Source organism: Chrysemys picta, chromosome 2 (assembly GCF_011386835.1).
Source record: "Chrysemys picta bellii isolate R12L10 chromosome 2, ASM1138683v2, whole genome shotgun sequence".
Lineage (NCBI taxonomy): Eukaryota > Metazoa > Chordata > Testudines > Emydidae > Chrysemys > Chrysemys picta.
The window spans coordinates 75,803,434-75,824,952 of NC_088792.1; the positions used below are offsets into that span (position 1 = coordinate 75,803,434).

General features: G+C 42.2%; 1 protein-coding gene across 1 annotated transcript in view; it reads left to right on the forward strand.

Moving 5' to 3' along the window:
- Positions 1 to 6,088: 6,088 nt before the first annotated feature.
- Positions 6,089 to 21,519, forward strand: part of ZCWPW2 (zinc finger CW-type and PWWP domain containing 2) — an 84,300-nt gene continuing 68,869 nt past the window's right edge. Inside the window, exon 1 of the mRNA XM_042840433.2 lies at positions 6,089 to 10,121. Within this exon, the coding sequence (XP_042696367.2) occupies positions 9,835 to 10,121 (287 nt within the window). The 5' untranslated portion in view covers positions 6,089 to 9,834. The remainder of the gene's footprint in view (positions 10,122 to 21,519) is intronic.

Below are 21,519 nucleotides of genomic sequence, written 5' to 3' on the forward strand. Positions count from 1 at the left end.
GCTGGTCAATGTAGAGCTTAACAAAGCTATGTGCATTGTTACCGGGAGTTTACGTGCAAGTCCTTAGCTATGGCTGCCAATAATTAGTAACACAGCACTGCCCCATATTTGCTACGAGGGGGACTCCATCATGCTCCTGGCCAACATCCCTAAAAACAGCAACTTGCCTCTGTACTCAGACCTCTTCAACCGCCTACCAGTTTGCCTGTCTTCTAGACACCCTTTATCGTCACTTATACCAACACAAGACATGATGGTGGAATCTGCTTGGTGTAATGAGTGGTCAGTGACGACAGTCGTTAGGTGACAAGAGAGTGATTATCTGTCCACCAGTTTTAACCTATCAAGACATTTGTAGTCATCCCTGAACTGGTGTCAAACAGGACAGGACGATTGTGTGGCCAATCTTTTCAAATTAGGTTTCTCTAACGACCCGATGTAGATACGGTCAACTTCAGACTATGTCGCATATCCTTGACGAATGCCGGCTGACTTACATCAGTGGCTGGCTACCGGCTTTTCACCTGACTGATGATGATGCTATCCAATGGCTAGGCACACTGTGCATATGCTGAGAGACAGACATGGTTTATAATAGCTATTCCTGTATGTCCTCTAGTCATTATAAAAAACTATTGCTGGAATACATACATGCTTCATATAAACATCCACAAAGGAACACAGTGAAGGTTTCTATAAGAAGGCTTCTTCCCATCCATATACCTCTGCAAAATGATAAAAGCTATGTTGAATTTTTACCAAATTCAACATGAGCTACTTATGAGCACTGGGGTAAAATAATGTTAATTTATGTAAATATTCCCAGTTAGCCATTGAGTTGTTGCTGCATGTGGTATAGACTGTAGCAAATTTCTTAAAGGGCTGGTGGTTAAAATTGCAAATAATGCCCACATCCTACAATCCAGAGGATAGATAGTTCCTAGCATATCCCGAAGTGGAAGCAAACTTTTATATATTATTATGCTAGGAGGTTGGATGAAACTTTATTAAAGCTGGTGGGCTTCATCAAGATAAATGAAAGGAACAACCAAGCTCCTTTATGGAACCAGATAACTGAAACGATACCCAAAACAAGGGCACATTGCAAGGCTTGAGTAGAAGCATGTGCCCCAAAGAGTTTCCCTGGAGACTGATATACAAAATTCCAGGGGTGGGGTATTGGTTAGTGGAGGAAAGAAGCAGGACTCAGGAGCTATACACAGAAACAGACCGAGACGGAGTAAAGAAGCCTATACATGGTCAAAGAAACCCTGGTAGCAAAACCCTAAGAAAAAAGCGATGACAGAAAAAGCACTAGGGTAAAGTGCTCTTTGAAAGAGGCTTGTAACTGTGAGTCAGAAAACTATCTCCTGCTGTTTGATTTTTACTGTGTCCAAGGAAACAGGACTTCGTAAATAAAGTTTGCATAAAAAATTACCTGATTAGGAGGCTGCTCAAGGCAATCTGCTACCCTAGACAACAATTCAGTATGCCATTCCCCATGCCACTCAAATTTGGCTGCCCTTCTGTCATAACAGAGGGGCAGCTAAGCCAAATCGTCTGCCTTAGGCAACTACTTGTAGCTAGAAGACCTCTGACTTGATTCCATGATGATTTTCTCCTCCTAATGGAAACAACCTGCTAGATCCTGAAAATTAGCTCACCTGTTAGGTCAAAACAGAATCACGATAGTACTGCAGGCTGGCTAGGCTACTAGAACACAACCACGACAGGTGCCTGGCAGGGGAGGTTCCCTACGCACGTGAGCGCCCCCAAGAAGAAGCTGCTTGCTTTGTGAGTCCTTAAAGGTCCTGTTCTGGTTTGTGACTTAGGGCTTCTGAGCGTTTTCTTTCACCTAGCAGGGGACGAGGCTGGGGAGGGAGGGCAGGTCCCATCCGAAGCTTGTGTTGCCTGAGCTGAAGGCCAGTCAGGGATCAGCGCTAGAGATTTCAGGTTTTTCCAGCCTGGCGTGCATGGGAGCTGCAGGATGAACAATTCCTGAAGCAGCTGGGTGGTTCCCCAGGCGGCGTTCATCCTGCGGTGACGCACGGCCAGAAGGCGTCGATTCCCGCCAGGGCGGGAGGGGGCGCTCGGCCCGGGTGCTTGTACTGGGCAGGCCGCTGGGCTGAAGAAGCGGGAGCAGCGAGCGACGCGCTCACCGCGCTCGAGTTGCGTGTCTGCCCACGCGGAGCCTCGCGCCATCTGGCCGCCTGCAGCTGCATTTTCCCGCGCGCTGTAGGTGCCCGGCTGGGGCTACAGCCCGCGCGCGCTGCCTAGCTGAAGCCCTGGCCAGAAATTCCGTTGGTCGGTTTGCCCTTGGGCCTGAGTCCGGCGCTTCCCCACCCCCACCCCGGCACCTTCTCCGACGATCACACCCAATATCCCCCTGTACCGGGGTATATGGGGAGGGTCCATCCAGTATGGGGGTGAGCGGTGGGACTGTGGGGGCCGTATGGCATGGGGGTGACTTGTGGCGCAGAGGCCGTATGGTATGGGGGTGGCTATGGAGGCGGGCAGTGGGAGGTGGGTGGTCCCCGTGGCAGTCGCTGCGGGGTGAGGGCTGGTTTGGGGGAGGAGGCTCGGGGTGGGCAGAGCTGAGTGATGGGGGAGTGCGGCTGGGGAAGAGGCGAATGTGAGCGCAGCATGGGGGAGGTGACACACGAAGACGCAGCAAAGCGCACTTTGCCCCACACGTTTTCATCCAGCCTAGATTTCTATCCAGGTGTTATGAGTCCGCTCAGTTGCACAGGCATAAAATTGGAAGCTTGCATCTGACAACTGCCCATTGCATCTTCAGGAGAACAACGTGCCATCTCCTCTGTCACTTACTGAGCCCACAACTCTGAACCTGCTTATCACTGATCCCTATTTGGATAACCTTTTTTAAAGTGTGTGAGGTGTTCAACAGTGTTTTCTTCTTTATCTTAAAAAACAAAAAAATATTGAAAACAGTGTAGGCTTTGCCACCAACAACCTGATCTTATATTTTTCTACTATCTTCTCAAACTTTGTTTTGAACAGGTCAAAGGAAGAAATAGTTCCATATATTTAGGGGGGAGGGATAACTCAGTGGTTTGAGCATTGGCCTGCTAAACCCAGGGTTGTGAGTTCAATCCTTGTGGGGGGTACTTACAGGTCAGGGGCAAAATCAGTACTTGGTCCTGCTAGTGAAGGCAGGGGGCTGGACTCAATGACTTTTCAAGGTCTCTTCCAGTTCTAGGAGATGGGATATCTCTATTAATTAATTTTATTTATTTATTTATTTATATATGAACTGTGAGATCCTTTCACCTAGCGGCTAGTAAAGCATTGTCAGTGACTCTTCTGGTTGTTGACAATGAATACTTCTTTGGGTGTAAATGGATCGTATACTGTATGTTTAGTTATAGTGCTGCTCCTTGGAAGTGGCAGATTGTAGGAAGTGGTTTCATGTCTAAGTCTAAAATAAAGGGAAGAAAATATTCCATTGATTATAATGGAACAGCTATTCGAATGCATCTTTATGGTACTTTTAAAACTCTGTTCTTTACCACCTCATAATTATTTTGCTGGCCAGGGAGGAAAACATTTTTAGCACCACCCAAGGTGATCCTGGGATCAGCAGAGCAAAGAAAAAGCAAAACAGCCAGCCAATCGGCAATGGCAAAACAAAACAACCCCCAAAAAGCCCAACAGCAAAAGCTGAACAGCACAACGGTGTGGTGCTGCCCTAGAAAAAAGTAGTGCTCAGGGCCCTCACCCTGCTTGACTGCCCCTAATTTCTTGGGGGAAATCATTGCCCCATTGAAATTAATAGCAAAACTCCCACTGACTTCATTCCTTGTATTTAGTCACAATCCAAAGTTTTTGAAAAGATTAACTGTTTTGAATGTCAGCAAAATTGAATGAACTTTGTTGTGAATTAAAATACTTGACCTTTTAAAATAGTGACGAGATCATGCATAGAAAATTTCAGTCTAAACAGTTAAAGTATGGCAAACTCATAAACTTGAAAACAGGGATGTATAATTGGAAGCATTAGCCTTAGGAAATACATTGCTACAAACTCTTACTTTATAGTATTTCCTAATTGGGAATATTAATCAGTCTGTTTGTAGCTTTGTCTTTTGTCACATTAGGTTCAAAATCAGAAAAGAATGGCAGTTTAGTCACTAACATTGTCTTGCCAGTGGAGAATTTAACTTCATCCATCTGATGGGATTTAATGGGCAAGGCTGTTGTCTATATTTGGTAAATGTCATTATTCCTTTCAAGCAGACATACTTATTCCTAAAATTGAAGGTAGGTTTATGATGACACAAGTGTTAATTATAGAGCACTTTTACTTTGTTCTTTATATTTTGAAATATAAAACATTAAAAATTAGCACCTATCCATCTGTCTGTAGCATACAAATTATCCACACTCAAAACATTTTACTAACAATTCTTATTACTTGCAGCTCAAACATTTACAATTCATGAGTTTTGACCTAGATATCATGCTATAGCAGACTGGAAAAATGTTTTTTACATTGAGATTCTGTGCAATTCTGACTTTATGCAACACCACAGTAATACAAAGGAGTGAAGACTTCTATTTTCACACAAAGAGATATCTAATTTATTAATTAGAGAGATACAGAATAGGAATATCATTGAAATCCAAATTGATTTAATGGAATTTTACAAGTGTGACAGTTTTTACAGGCAATGATCTGGAAAGATTCTTGCAAGTTAAATTTTCGTACGTTTTTATGGTACTAGCAGATAAGCATGTAATGTGTGGGCTTCTCCACCAAATTAATCAGCAGTAAACCTTGTGCTAAAGAAAGTTCAGTCTTTTTGGAGGAAATACTACTCTGAAAAATAAATTAGACCTAGACAACAAAACACACAGGGTTCATAAGGCATTACAGTAGTTCCACCCTGTAATTGGTATTCATGCTTATTATTATTGCACTTAGGGGAGTGGCTTTTGAATTACAAAGATTTTAGCAGAAATTAAGATCTGATTCTACACCATTGAAGTCAATGTGAGTTGTTAAGTGTATTCCCTTACTTAACATTCTGCTTTGTCTGGCCTCAATTTTCCTTCTTTCTCTTTATGTCCATCATTTTTTCTGTGTAAGGCAAAAGTGGGATGAGAAGGGAGATAAGCATTTAAATTTTGGTTCAATACAATAATTTAGTACTTGTAAGGATTTAATTTTTAAAAAAGAATGTGTGTATTTTCCTGCATTCCTTTGTCTTTAACCAGTTAGATCATAAGCTAGCTGTTGCAGGCAGAAACATGTAAAACATCCGTCAGAGTTTTGGGTGTGTGTTCTGTGTAAGCAATATGAATCACAAATTAGATAAACTAACATTACCCCTCGCAAGATGGTAGTTAGCTTTGGCTCCATTTTGTAGGCAAATAATACGTCTAAGTTAAAGGTATGGCCATCTCTTTTCAATTACTAGAATTTCTTTAAGGAAATCTTAAAATAGAGGTGACGCAGAAAAGTCTTAACAACCTCCTTTGGCAAATTATTCTATTGTTTGACTGACCTCACTGTCAGAATTTTTTTCTGCTGTCTAATTACATTTGTTTTATAACAGTACCCTTATTTACTTAAGTAATTATTTTCTTTCTTTTATGATGTCTGTCTTGTGTTTATAGATAATTATATCAACTGTTGTCATTTTTTCTAATTTTTTCCCTTTATCTGTCTTTTTAGGTCATGCACTCTGAACCTTTTAGCATTTTTTGTGGCTGCTCTTTCAGTTTTCAGCAGCATATTACTTTCTAATAACAGACACACATACACAGCCCTTCTTTAACCTGATAGTTGAATTCCTAGAATCTGATAAATTCTGAACCAGCAGCATTGTCTTTATTTAGGTCTAATGCTCTAAATCAATTAATGTCCAAATCTACCTATTTAGCAAGCCAAATGTAGAACCAGGGGCGGCTCTAGCTTTTTTGCCGCCCCAAGCATGGCAGGCAGGCTGCCTTCGGCGGCATGCCTGCGGGAGGTCCGCCGGTCCCGCAGATTTGGTGTACCTGCCACTGAATCCGCGGGACCGGCAGACCTCCCGCAGGCGTGCTGCCGAAGGCTACCTGACTGCCGCCCTCGCAAGGACCAGCAGGGTGCCCCGCTTGGAGCACTGGTGCCTGGAGCTGCCGCTGTGTAGAACAAGAGGTTTGAAGCTGCTCTTCTTTCACTTATCTAAGTACTTAGACTTTGAAATTTAGCTCACTTTTCAGCCACAGGGCTCAAAATGTACTTGCCCAAATTTAGGCTGTTCCCACTTTGTATCTCCTACTGAGTTCTTCCTTTGTCACAAAATGTAGGTGAAGTCTTAGGTATGGCTAAGTGGAAGGAGAACTTCAGATTTTTGGGAGGCACTGTTCTGCTTCTTTCCATAAGTTTCCTCTTGGTTCTATGATAGCTAGTCGACTTGGGGCTACTCAGCAAATGACATCCCTTTTTCTGCCCAGGCTGCTCCAACTGGCCTGTTTCTCCCTTTCTTAATCAGCAGTCTCCAGTTAGGTGATACAAGATTTGATGACTTTGACTCCTCAGAGAGCAATCCTCACTAACCATTCTCGTTTACTTTGCAATTATCAAATTCTTGAGTTAGCTTCTCAGTTGATTCAAGGTACTGGTGGGCCCTCAGAAGAGGGGACTTAGAAGATGTTCCTTATATGGAGTAGGCATGTTATGAACTTTAGCAGGCCATGTGTGCCTGCTCCTGCTGCTTAAACAGCTTCCCCTTCAGGGAGCAGAGAAGTCCGTTGGTTCCCCAATAATAAATATCAAGAGAGGCACATGGCTAGTGCTAGATCTCACAAGGAGGATAAGGCCCACCACCCCAGAAAGCATAGAAAGGAAAGTAGGGAAGCCACCATCTCCTCCCCAGCTGGACCTGGGTAGCTGTTAAAATCAGCCTTCCTCTTTTTTTTTTCTCCATTTACTTGGCTTAGTCAGGGCTCTGAAGATAGGTCATTGCACTTCTAGTAAGAGCAGCATCCTTCCAGATTTTGCTTTGTTTTTCCTCATTTTCTGAGACAGGTAGAGAAGGGCACAGAAAAGAAGCTAGATGTATTGTGTTGTAGCTGGGCTTTATGTTCTCAGTGTTCCACGTTCTTAGAGATTAACTTTTTGAAGGCCTATCCTGTCAGCCCCAAAGCCTCTTCCAGTTAAAAGGAAGGACATTAGTCTCAGGAGGGGCCCCTCATCCTAAGGAAATTGATAAAGACAAAAAAATAATAATCCTGGTTGGTGTTTCTTGAGTTTTAACAATATATCCTGATTGTCCTGGATTTGGTCTTTGCCTGTTATTTGATAGTGTCTCTGCCGCCTCTTGCCATCAGAAAAGAGGCAGAAACTTTGACAACTACGCTGACCTGACATTATGTGCACGAGGATCTTTGCCTATCTGAGAAGAGAGTAATTTAAGCTTTAAATAATATCACAACAGTTCATCCATAACTAGCTGTAACAGTGCTTTTTCCTCCACTTAAGTTTTCTTTTTTGGTTTAACAAAATCAAAACTTTGTAAGCTGAGGACATTTTCGTTGTAACCATGTTAATTCTTTCATCGTTCAAAAAAATAAAATTGCATTTGTAAAATTTGTAGTTTTCCTACGCGCTTGAATTAATGAAGTAGAAGGTTTGCATCGTGGCTTGTTACTCAGTGTTCAGCCTTAGCCAGTGAAATGGATGGAAGATCAAATGTGTTATTATGGAATGCCTAAGGAATCAAAACTATAATATTCAAGCTTGTCTCCCATGCTAATCAGAGTCATAAGGGTGTATCAGAGTCAAATCATGAACCTTAGCCTTCTCTGAGCTAGTTTAGGACTATACAGTCTAAGTAAGACTACTGAACAACAGCTAAGTTGAAACTAATAGTCTTGCTCTTTAAAGCTTCCAGTTCTTTGTAGAGATCTTTGAAAGGTGACCAAGAAACTGTCAGCATCATGGTGTTGCCGCCTTGTTCTCCAGTCTATAGTTTTTGATGTTCTTGCAAGCTAGCAAGAGAAGAGATGTTGTCTGCCTTCTCCAAAAGGAAAAAGAAGAAATGGAATGAGGTGTGAGGAACTTGCTTTTTTTCTGGTTCATTTCACTTGAAAAGTAGGACAAGTTCTGTCAAAAACCTTCCAACTATCTTCCAGTCAAACAGTTTTATTGAAGAAATCCAGGCCTGGGCCTGTGGGCTCCTACCTTTGTAGCTCAAGAAATAGAATCAACATTAATGCATTTCTCATCAACATGACCCTCTGTTTTTGGTTTCTATTTTGTTTACAGTGTCCTGGGAATTTATCAGTGTTTCTTCCAAAAATTAAACAGGTGAAAATCAGTGTAAAAATTAGCTTCACGGTGTTTTGGGTAAATATTGGGATTAATATTTGGGCACAAGAGGACAGAAAAGAGCAACAAATAGAGAAAAGTAAGACTATTGAAAATAAAAGTTTAATGTTATGGTTTATTTCTGGAACTGTTTATTAACAATAGCTATACATATGTGCACACATGTGTGTCTATATCTTTTCCTCCGTTGCCTTACTTTGACAGACAGCCTTTAAATTTACACTTAAACTAATTTATTATTAACATAAGCACAACCACCTAATGAATGTATTGGATTTTCTTAACATAATCAGGATTTTCATGAACTTGAATGGTCTAAAATTCAGGTGACAATCAATAAAAACTGAATAATACCTTTTGTAAAACCTGAGGGGTTTTCAGTAAAAACTGAAAACAAGGGGCCTTACTTATTGGACATCTGGATAATTAAAGTGATATTGAGAGGCTTTTGGCTTCAGGCTTATTCCAGTTCCGAAGACACATACTGGCTCCTCTGATTCTGTTTAGTGCCTAGCTTTGGAGCAGGGTATCTCAAGCCAAGAAAATCATCTTTCTTTTCTACTGACTAGAGCAGAATAAAAATTTTCTGTTCCTACTACTTCCTGATAAGAGGATGGGATCTTCAGACTCATCATCAATCTGCAGGTGCTGAACAAATGTAACTGGAGGACCTGATTTTGATTTGAGATTTTCAGTATTTGTTTTTTGTGAGCACTGATGTGCTCCAAAGGTCTTCTGATAATACACATTCCAATATGACTGAGAGATTGGTCTTGTGCTTCACACTAGGAACCAACCATTTCCAGTTGTACACTCTGTTTCTGGACTGGCCTCTGGTCCGTAGGTCAGGGCATCATAATAATTCTGTACTAAAAAGGTTTTTTTTCTTTTTCTTTCAATGAAAGATGAAAAAGAAACCATAAAAAGTGTATGCTGCATATGGTTAGTAAATTAGGTGTTCATTCATGTATCTTAATAATTACTAATTTATCTTACAGACTGGATGTGCTTTCAGAGGCAAAAGCATATTTCAACCTGTCTTTTTAAGAAAACCCACTGTCATGTTTTATTATTCTTGTTATATATGTTTTTACTTCAGAATGTTTCCTTTGCAGGATGGTGAAGAGGAGATGTACAATAAGAGAGAAATGTATTTGGTTTGGTCATCCTCTTTTTCTCCATATTACTTCCTTGTCTTTATCCTTTCTTCCTTATCTTAAGCCTTTGATGTTTATCAATGGAGAAGGAAGCAGGTGGGGCTAGCTGTGTCTTTTTGGCCTCTTTGTTTACTGGTAGATGGAGACAGAATGCTGTTTGTTCAGGATGTTTCCTTTCCTTGAATGGGAAAAGGACAACTCTGGAAAAAGTTTACTTTTCTTTATATGAATTGTTAATTTAGCTTGTTTTGTACTCATCTGTATAATTTTTTTTCTTTTACATTTCAGAATAAATAAAATTACAAAAATTGATCCTTAGAAGACTGAAAAAATCTTGCTATGGATACTATAAATGAAAACCATTTTTATCTAGACAAAGTGTGGGTTCAATGTGAGATTGGCAGTTGTTTGAAATGGAGACTGCTATCAAGTGATGATGCTGCACAAGTTGATCACAGTGAGCCGTGGTACTGTTACATGAATACTGACCCATGGTTTAATAATTGTTCTGTTTCTGAAGAATATTTTCCTGAAGAGTCTGAGTTTAATAAAAATGGATTTAAATATGTCTACTCAGAACTTCCTATAGGAAGTCTAGTTTTAGTGAAAATGCGCAACTGGCCAAGGTAAGGTTAAAATTGTTACAACCTTAACTGTATAAAAGTAAGACATCTGTTCATTTTGTAATGTGCACTTAATTTGAGTTCAGTTCTCCTTTGAAAAGTAAAAATGGGATAGAAATGTAATATTTATGGTTTTTTAGTGACTTGCAGATCTAATGTTCTCAGTTTATAGGTAAGATGATTTTTTACCCCCTAATTGTGAGCCCTACAAACACTACTTGGATTTTGAGAAGCAATCTGGGTTCTTTCCTTTTTTGTGCATAATCAAAGTAGCTATGGGGGAAAAAAGAGGTCCTCATTTACATCTGTTCAGTTCTATAGTTTTCAAATTATGCACTCAGTGGCACCTGTGTAACCCCATTGCATTCAGTAGGTTTGCAAAAATGTAGCTGATTAGCACTTAGTAAACAATATTGTAAATGATGGACAAGGAGACTATAATTTAGCTTACTCTCTCTCTTAGCTGTGTTGGCTTTGTATGGCTAACAGGAGTAAGAATACAATTTAGTAAAACCTTTTCTTTTTACCTAAAGTAACTAGTATCTCGAAATACCCCCCCCCCCCAAAAAAAAAAACCAGATGTGCCATTTTTGCACAGTCTGTTCTTGCAATAAAAATACACTGTTAATTATCAGGACTTTGGTTTTTGCCAGTTTTTGACGTTATCAATTTTTAAAGTTACTTTTTTGCTAAAAATGTATTACAGGTAACAGTTTTAGTATCAATAAAAATGGAATCAGTATTACAGCTCACAGATTGGAAGTAATGATTCACCCTTACCGTTTTCTCAATAAACAAGCAGCAGTTCCAATATATACTGTTCTATTTTGTTACTGCTTTATCCAGATTTTCTCTTTCACAATAAGTAGCAGCAGTCGCCACTCCTTGCCTTTGTATTTGATGAGAAGAAAAAAATATCAGAAGTAGCTAAGCCTAGAAAGTGTAGATAATGTAGGGAGAGTAGATTGCAGGGTGGATAAAAATCAATGATTTTTTTTTAAAAAATCAATAAAATCGGATTTTTTTTATAAAATGCTTTTTGAGGAAAAAACCTGTCTAAAGATATCTTTGAGCTATAATGTAGCCTAATTAAAACTATTTCATCATGGAATAGGGATGATCTGGAGAAAGGGGTAAACAGTGAGGTGGCAAAGTTTGCAGATGATACTGAACTGCTCAAGATAGTTAAGACCAAAGCAGACTGTGAAGAACTTAAGAAAGATCTCACAAAACTAAGTGATTGGGCAACAAAATGAGAAATGAAATTTAATGTGGATAAATATAAAGTAATGCACATAGGGAAAAAATAACCCCAACTATACATACAATATGATGGGGGCTAATTTAGCTACAACTAATCAGGAAAGAGATCTTGGAGTCATCGTAGATAGTTCTCTGAAGACATCCACGCAGTGTGCAGCGGCAGTCAAAAAAGCAAACAGGATATTAGGAATCATTAAAAAAGGGATGGAGAATATCTTATTGCCCTTATATAAATCCATGGTACGCCCACATCTTGAATACTGTGGTCTCCTCATCTCAAAAAAGTTATACTGGCATTAGAAAAAGTTCAGAAAAGGGCAACTAAAATGATTAGGGGCTTGGAACGGGTCCCATATGAGGAATGATTAAAGAGGCTAGGACTTTTCAGCTTGGAAAAAAGGAGACTAAGGAGGGATATGATAGAGGTATATAAAATCATGAGTGGTGTGGAGAAAGTGAATAAGGAAAAGTTATTTACTTGTTCCCATAATATAAGAACTATGGGCCACCAAATTAATGGGCAGCAGGTTTAAAAAAATAAAAGGAAGCTCTTCTTCACACAGCGCACAGTCAACTTGTGGAACTCCCTGCCTAAGGAGGTTGTGAAGGCTAGGACTATAACAGGGTTTAAAAGAGAACTAGATAAATTCATGGAGGTTAAGTCCATTAATGGCTATTACCTAGGATGGATAAGGAATGGTGTCCCTAGCCTCTGTTTGTCAGAGGGTGGAGATGGATGGCAGGAGAGAGCTCACTTGATCATTACCTGTTAGGTTCACTCCCTCTGGGGCACCTGGTATTGGCCACTGTTGGTAGACAGGATACTGGGCTGGATGGACCTTTTGTCTGACCCAGTATGGCCATTCTCATGTTCTTATGATTATATATTCTAATTCTATAGTATGAGACAATATATTCATATAATGTTTAAGGAAGGTTTTTTGTAAATGAGTTCCAATAGTTCATGAATAAGGGACCCAATCTTATGAGGTTCCAGGGGCTTCTGTATAGATTATTTAGGTCAATCTTTCTATCTACCCAATGGGACTCAGTGGTAAGTCTAGAAGACACCATCAGAGATGCTTAGTTTTGCAGTTCTCAAACTATGGATTTGTGGCTCCAGTGATAACATGCTTCTTAACAGCAAAAATGTTTTTAAATAAAAAATATAGAGAGGTGAGAAATAACAGACCTCAACCCTATTGTCCCTCTGCAAATTTGTGTGCACAGAATCAGTCCCTTACCTCTCTTTAAAAGTGCAACGTTTCAAAAAGTTCAATGAATAGAAGATTGTTGGGGCGGAATAGATCTGGACAAAGAGAAGAAGTCTGGAGATAAATGTGAGACGGGTGGGACAGGCAGTAGAAACAAAAGTGAAACTGTTTGAGCAGAAGTCTTGAGGTCTTTCTGAGTGTAGCCTTCATTGATTTGAGATCTACCATACCATTCTCTCACTGGAAGGGAAAACCTATAATGGCAGCAGGCCATAAAAGAGACCCAGTTTGTGTCTCATCTATCTCACCTGTCTCTGAGTTGTGAAGAATATGTATTAAGGTTCTAACAACCAACAAGAATGCACTTTTATGTAGAAATCCATGATTAAATCAAGTCTTCCTGACTAGTGATTTAAATCACATTTGATCTAAATCAAATCCACCCTGGTAGATTGCCACATTAGCTAGCTTTTGCAGCAAGTTTATAGAAAGTGCATCAAAGTTACTGTAGTCCAAGAACAGAACCCCCAAAATGACCATGACTTTAAAAAAAAAACACACACACAAAAATGAGGTGTTAGACCATAAGACATTGGAGTTACATAAACTGTGATAATCACAAAGGCCCCTTCAGGCCCCCAAGGTTGTGGTTCTGACTGCCAGTCCACTGTCTGAATGAACACCCTTTCTAAAAGTGAGTTTTAACAAAAGTGTCCAGGTTTTCTGTCCCCACACAAGATTGTCAAAGCTGCTGTTGCTTCAATTGAAGTGTTTATTACTTTACCAAGGATGTGTGATGGGTGTGGTCTACGTGTGCAAGGAGAATCCTTGTGAGATGTAAGACCTTTCAGAGAAAGAAGATGACTTAGATGACTATTTCTCTTCTGAGTATTTAAAACCGCAAGAAGTGGCAAAGAGCTATCTTAATAGGTTACTAAGGACACTAAGGGTATGTCTACACTACGGGATTAATCCGAATTTATATAATTCAAATTTTGGAAACAGATTGTATAAAGTCGAATGTATGCAGCCACACTAAGCACATTAATTCGGCGGTGTGCGTCCATGTACTGGGGCTAGCGTCGATTTCCGGAGTGTTGCACTGTGGGTAGTTATCCCATAGCTATCCCATAGTTCCCGCAGTCTCCCCCACCCATTGGAATTCTGGGTTGAGATCCCAGTGCCTGATGGGGCAAAAAACATTGTCGCAGATGGTTCTGGGTACAGCCTCACCCCTCCCTCCATGAAAGCAACGGCAGACAACCATTTCATGCCTTTTTTTCCTGGGTGAATACTGCAGACTCCATACCACAGCAAGCATGGAGCCCGCTCAGCTCAAGACAGCAGTCATGAACATTGTAAACACCTCGCGCATTCTCGTGCAGTTTATGCTGAGCCAGGACCAGAAAAACGAGGAGAGGAGAAGGCGGCGACGGCAGCGCAGCGACAAGAGTGATGAGGACATGGACATGGACACAGAATTCTCTCAAACCGTGGGCCCCGGTGCTTTGGAGATCATGTTGTTAATGGGGCAGGTTCTATCCGTGGAATGCCGATTCTGGGCCCGGGAAACAAGCACAGACTGGTGGGACCGCATAGTGTTGCAGGTGTGGGATGATTGCCAGTGGCTGCGAAACTTTGGCATGCGTAAGGGCACTTTCATGGAACTTGCTTTCCCCTGCCCTGAAGCGCCAGAATACCAAGATGAGAGCAGCCCTCACAGTTGAGAAGCGAGTGGCGATAGCCCTGTGGAAGCTTGCAACGCCAGACAGCTACTGGTCAGTCGGGAATCAATTTGGAGTGGGCAAATCTACTGTTGGGGCTGCTGTGATGCAAGTAGCCAAAGCAATCACTGAGCTGCTGCTACGAAAGGTAGTGACTCTGGGAAATGTGCAGGTCATAGTGGATGGCTTTGCTGCAATGGGATTCCCTAACTGTGGTGGGGCGATAGATGGAACCCATATCCCTATCTTGGCACCGGAGCACCAGGGTACCCAGTACATAAACAGCAAGGGGTACTTTTCAATGGTGCTGCAAGTACTTGTGGATCACATGGGACGTTTCACCAGCATCAACGTGGACTGGCCGGGAAGGGTTCATGACGCTCGTGTCTTCAGGAACACTACTCTGTTTAAACGGCTGCAGCAAAGGGACTTACTTCCCAGACCAGAAAATGACCGTTGGGGATGTTGAAATGCCTATAGTTATTCTTGGGGACCCAGCCTACCCCTTAATGCCATGGCTCATGAAGCCATACACAGGCAGCCTGGACAGGAGTCAGGAGCTGTTCAACTACAGGCTGAGCAAGTGCAGAATGGTGGTAGAATGTGCATTTGGCCATTTAAAAGGTCGCTGGTGATCGTTACTGACTCGCTCAGACCTCAGCCAAACCAATATCCCCATTGTTATTGCTGCTTGCTGTGTGCTCCACAATCTCTGTGAAAGTAAGGGGAAGACCTTTATGGCGGGGTGGGAGGCTGGGGCAAATAGCCTGGCTGCTGATTACGCGCAGCCAGACACCAGGGCGATTAGAAGAGCACACCAGGAAGCGCTGCGCATCAGAGAAGCTTTGAAAACCAGTTTCATGACTGGCCAGGCTACAGTGTGAAATATCTGTTTGTTTCTCCTTCATGAAAACCCACCCCCTTTATTGACTCATTCTCTGTAAGGAACCCACCCTCCCTCTTCCCCCAGCTTGCTTTCAAAGGAAATAAACTCGCTATCATTTAAAAATAATTTATTCTTTATTAATTGATTATAAAAAGAGGGAGAGACCCCTGGTGGGGTTTGGGAGGAGGATCGGCGGGAAGGAAAAAGCCACTAAAAAAGGTTAAAAAAATGACAGCCTTTTGCTTGGGCTGTCCATTGGGGTGTAATGGAAGGGTGTACGGAGCCTCCCCCCCCACATTCTTACACGTTTGGGTGAGGAGGCTATGGAATGGGGGTAGGGGGTTATACAGGGGTGTAGCGACACTCTGTTATCCTGCTGCTGTTCCTGAAGCTCCACCAGACGCCGGAACATGTCTGTTTGCTCACGCAGCAGCCCCAGCTGCCTCCTCTGTTCTTCCTGCCGCCACCTCTCATCTCGAGCGTCCCTCATGTCCTCACGTTGGTCCCTCCTGTCCTCATGTTCACTGGCTTCTTTCCTATACTTTGAAACCGTGTCCTTCCACTCATTCAGATGAGCTCTTTCACTGCGGGTGGATTCCATGATTTCCACGAACATCTCGTCTCGCGTCTTCTTTTTCCGACTCCTTATCTGAGATAGCCTTCGGGATGGAGGAGGGAGGCTTGAAAAATTTGCAGCTGCTGTAGGGAGGGGAAAAAAGGAGAGAATTTTTTAAAAAGATACATTTTGCAGAACAATGCTTATACTCTTTCACAGTGACCAACACTATTCACATTACATAGCACATGTGATTTCTGTGCAAGGTCGCATTTTGCCTCTTAATATTGAGTGCCTGTGGCTTTGCTGCTCAGATCATAGACGCAGGTCCGGGCAACAGAATTCGGCTTGCATGCGGCCATGGTAAGCCATTGTCTTTCAGCTTCTGTGCCCTCCTTTCCCACATACCAAGCAAAGCTCGTTGAGTGCTGCGGTTTTCCTGTTAACCTTCAGCAGCAGAAAACAAACTAACCGCCCCCCCCCCATCCAAATCTCTGGGATGATCGCTTTATCCATCCCCCCCACCGCGTGGCTGGTATCAGGGAAGATCCCTGCTAGCCACACGTGAAAAGCTCAGGGCCAATTCCCCCTCCCCCCTGCGCTTGGCTAACTGCAGGGAAGGATTTCTTTTCAGCCACAGGCAAACAGCCCAGTAGGAACGGCCACCTCTGTCCCCTTAATTAAATTCCCGTATTTCAACCAGGTTACCATGAGCGATATCACTCTCCTGAGGATTACACAGCGAGATAAAGAACGGATGTTGCTTGAATGCCAGCAAACACCGGGACCATATGCTGCCAGACTTTGTCATGCAATGATACCAGATTACTTGCTGCAAGCATGGCGCGGTGAAGTGTCCTACCATGGAGGACGGAATAAGGCTGCACTGCCCAGAAACCTTGTGGCAAGGCTTTTGGAGTACCTCCAGGAGAGCTTCATGGAGATGTCCCTGGAGGATTTCCGCTCCATCCCCAGACACGTTAACAGACTTTTCCAGTAGCTGTACTGGGATAGCTCCCGGAGGCCAATACCATCGAATTGCGGCCACACTAACCCTAATTCGAAATGACAATATCGATTTTGGCGCTACTCCGCTCGTCGGGGTGGAGTACAGAAATCGATTTTTAAGAGCCCTTTATTTCGAAATAAATGGCTTCGTTGTGTGGATGGGTGCAGGGTCAATTAGATTTAACGCTGCTAAATCCCAATTAGAGTCATAGTGTAGACCAGGCCTAAGTAGTCACAGGTTGAGAGGTAAAGTTCTAGCATGGATTAGAAACTGGCTAAGAGACAAAAACCAAACAATAGGAATAAAAAGTGAGCTATCGATATGAAGAGAGTTTAATAGTGGCGTGTGAGGTTCTGTACTAAACCTAGTGTTTAATATATTTACTTAGTGATCTGGAGAAGTGAGTAAACACAGATGGGGGTAAAAAATGTATATAAGGCAAAATTAGTTAGTTTGTCTTTTGAGGATTGTGTATATGGATCCCCACTTTAGAAAACTTGGAAACATCTACCATTTGTTGGTGCTATATGTGTGTCTTTTATTGTTCTACCAGGGGTGAAAGTAATTTAAAAGACTTACTGGTACACAGGGCAGCCGGGGTCCTGGGCAAGGTGGAGGGGGCGGCTCTGGGCCCCCTGAAGGGGCGGGTCCGGGTCCAGACTCCTACAACCAGACCTTCAGTGCTGCCTGGCCTGGGGCTGCGGCGGCGATTTAAAGGGCCCCGGGGCAGTTGCCCCTTTTGCCCTCGCCCCATCAGTCGGCCATGTACCTGCCCATACCGGCGGCCACTTTCTTACTGGTACACCGTACCGGCTTATTTTCACCTCTGCGTTCTACACACTCAGACATGGAGTTATAAAATGGACCATAGTCAGAACTGCTCCTTGCTTCATTCCGACCACCAAAGGAGCAGTGAGTGTCCTGAAAGTTTTCTTTATCAGTTTTGTTGTTTGTCCTTTTCTTTCCCATTAGGATTTTATTTCTTGTTGCTCATACGATGAGTAGCTTTTTTTTTTTTTTCCTGTTGTCAATGACGTTGTGGGCCCCTTCTAGAGTCTTGTACCTTTGGGCTGTTCAGTTGGGCCGTGGGAGATTCTTGGGTCCAGAGATAGGCTGAGTAAAAGCAACCGTCAAGAGATTTTTCTCTGTCTTGACTTTGCTGCCATAACATTAATACATTTGGAAGGCCTCCTTGAACTCTATTTCAGTGAGGAGTTTCTTGGAGTTTAATGCAGTCTCCAGCACTGTCAGCATCAAAGGGTTTTTCGACTCTGCTTTTAAAATAACATCTGTGGAGCAACTCTGCTCCTGCTATACATTTTTGTGGCGTTAGGGTAGGAAAGGAGAGTTTCTCCTCATTTTCTTCACAGTGTTCTATAATGCCCAGCTCAGGTATCTGGGTTGGGAGATTGTCTTCCCTGTATACTAAGGGCCAAATATATTGCCCAATGTGATTGTTTGGGTGAGATAAAGGGCAGAATTTGGCCCTTTATAAAGAATGTCAAACACCAGGTTTTTACCTTAACACATAGCAGGAATCTGCTTGAATTCATTTTTTTTAAAAAGCATGTCTATCTTGTTCTTTTTTTGGCTGTTCTTTGGCAGTACTGTTAACAGCACTAGCTCAGTCATTTTGCTTGTGTTCAGATGTTCATCTCAATTTTATTTCAATTTACAGGGGACACTTCAGCTTAGTTTTATGTGTGTATAATATATGTGTTTGTGTATATAAGCACACAGCATGTTAATTGCTGCCAGATACTAGAAAAGGAAGAGCAAAAGGGGGAAAAGAGTGTAAGAGGGAAAGAAGAAAGAGAGGTGAAGCTAAATAAGGAGGAAAGACAGGAAATATAAAACTTACTGGGACTTCTTTGGGATACAAATCATTGTAGAATCCATTTCTTGAAAAAGAAGTGCTACTGTATTGTGCTAGCATTTTTTGCTCTCCTTTCACATTTCCTTTTTCACTTTTGGTTGGGTGTCAGATTTCTAAGGCACATAGGGTTGCCAACTTTCTAATCCCTGAAAACTGAAAACCCTTGCCCCGCCCCTTTCCCGAAGCCATGCCCCCGCTCCCCCATCCCCCAAGACTCACCTGCCGCCTGCAGAGCTGGGCTGGGAGGAGCTGATGCCGAGCCTGCCCACTTTCCAATAGGGGCATGGCAGCGGTCAGTCCCTGGAGCGAGGGAATGGGGTGGGGAAATCAGGGCACAGTGGGGTGGGGGGCCATCCCTGGAGCAAGGGGCTGGGGAAATCAGAGCACAGTGGGGTAGGAGGGCCCATCCTGGGAGCGAGAGCCTAGGGTGGGGAGGCCATCACTGGAGTGAGGGGCTAGGGTAGAGAAATCGGGGCACAACAGAGTGGGGTTGGTCCCTGGAGCGAGGTGCAGGGGTGGGAAATTGGGGCACAGCAGAAATTGGGGCAGGAGAGGGGCAGACAAGTTCACACACACACTCAGTACCTACTTTGGAGCCTGGTCCCGGAGTCATTCAGTTCTCTCCATCATGCTGGGGGGGGGGGGGGCAAGAAGAGCAGTAGCTGCTAAGCAGAGCTGTTCCTCTCGGCTCCAGCAGCAGCTGCTGCTCTTCCCACCCCCCCAGTGGCGGAGACTGCTGGAAGCTGCCAGTTTCCCTTTTTGACTGGACATTCCGATCGAAAATCAGACACTTGGCAACCCTAGGCACAGTAGTAGGCCAACATGTTGATAGTCTAGCCAAACATCATACTGCTTCCTTTGACTGTTAGGGCTTCCAAATGCCTCTCGTATGTCACTTTGGTGTAAGTTACTGTGCAACAGATAGAGGGGAAGAGCTGAAAGGTTCCTGTTCTAAAAAGTTGAAGTCTTACTACAAGATTACTGCAAGGGAAAAGCTTGACAGCTTTCTCTATGAAGGCCAAACTCTCTTCTTCTCTACCAAGTGTTTCCAGTGTAATCTTTGATTTAAACATTTTCAGTTAGTATTTTAAATATAAATAATACCAATAACTAAATTAAATTCCTTAGGTTTGAGTCTCTGGGACAGTTACAGATAAATTTAATGTAATGGAGGACTGTGAATGACATAAGTGATAAAATTAAAAACTTTATTTAAAATAAAATAATTAGTTAAAGCAAACAAGCATTGCAGTATAACCACATATTGCATTTTATACTTACATTCTAAGATTAAATGGTGCATCCAAGAGTGATCAGTTCTTGGATGAGAAGAATGGTGTATAATCTCTTTCTCTAATGGTATTTTGATGGTTGATGAGCACGCTAATCTAAAATTAGCATACTGGCCTTTTTATAATCAGTTATAACAACACCCTTTAATTAATTAGCATTAAGCTTGCCTTTTACCATATCTGTATTTCTGCTACCGTAATTAAAATGCCTTCTTCTCCCTCACTGGCTATTTAATACTAAATATAATTAACATCTGTGTAAATGCTATTCCAATATCTGTCAATATAGACAGCATTCTTCCAAAATATTCACATTTTGTCTAAAACTTGTTAAAACCAGTTAGGCCCAAACATGTTATCTGACCTGGGATTATGTACCAATTCATCTCTAACTTGCCTCTGAAATATCTCACTTTATTTCACCCACAGTTTAGCAGGCCTCACTATTGACAAACCTAAATGTATGCTCCATAATCTATTCTCTATTTACATTTCCATACATTTCTATTACATTTTTATTTAACATAAACAAGGCTGCACCAGTCAATGAAACTGTTCTGTGTAGTGAATCTGGGCTCCTACAATTGGAAAAAAAAAGTTGACATCTTGCTCTGAGGACTTTTCACATACATTTTGGTTAAAATCAGTGTGTGTGGATTGGAGTTTTCTGTTCCATAATATCAGAGTCCTGCCAGATGGAAACAAATGGAGTGTCACATCTGATTTGAATTTCAACATGTTTTGCTCACTGTGGTTTTGGAAGCATGTGGACAGTTGTAATCTGCAACCTCAGGCAACTCATGGTAAAGGCAAGTGGGGACATTGGGAACTTTGCTGGCAAAGATTGATAATGCTTCCCTATGAGAGGGTCAGGGTTGGGATTTCCTTGAAGAAATGCTTATTCATCCCTTTTCAAGAAACCATTTCTTGATGTGGGCAGTTTCCTACCTTCCTTTTTAAAAGTTGTGGCAAAGCCACTCAGATACCATTTGAAAAGACTGTTGATCCTTAATACTTGTCTTTAGTTCTAGGAATTGTGTGGAGACTGTGGTGCTTTCATTGGCTGATAGTCTAGTAGCGTAAAAGGCTTGTTGTCCCCCTTGAGTATTTTAGACATGATCAGCCTTTCAGGTCACTGATCAGGAGATAAAGCTGACTCATCTATGGATCTGGAAGAGAGTGGATGGAGTTGCACTTCAGTGGCTCCATTCCTGCCTTTTGAAGATGTAACAGAAGTGCCTGCTGAACAGTTGCTTATCTGCTCCAGAAGCTCTCTCATGTAGGGAATCTTAGGACTCTACTGTCCATCCTGTTGAATGTGTATATAAGGATACAGAGAGAGAAGCAATATGGACTTCAGTGCCATCTCTATGCAGATGACTCTGCACTATGTCTCCTTTTCATTGGAACTGTATAGTGCTCTGTCTTTATATTCTTGATGTCTGGCCAGGTAGAGTCCTGCACGAGAATGAGTTAAGTAGAGATTCGGGCTGTCGATTAATCACAGTTAGCTCAAAAAAATTAATAGTGATTAATCACAGTTTTAATTGCACTGTTAAATAATAGAATACCAGTTGAGAT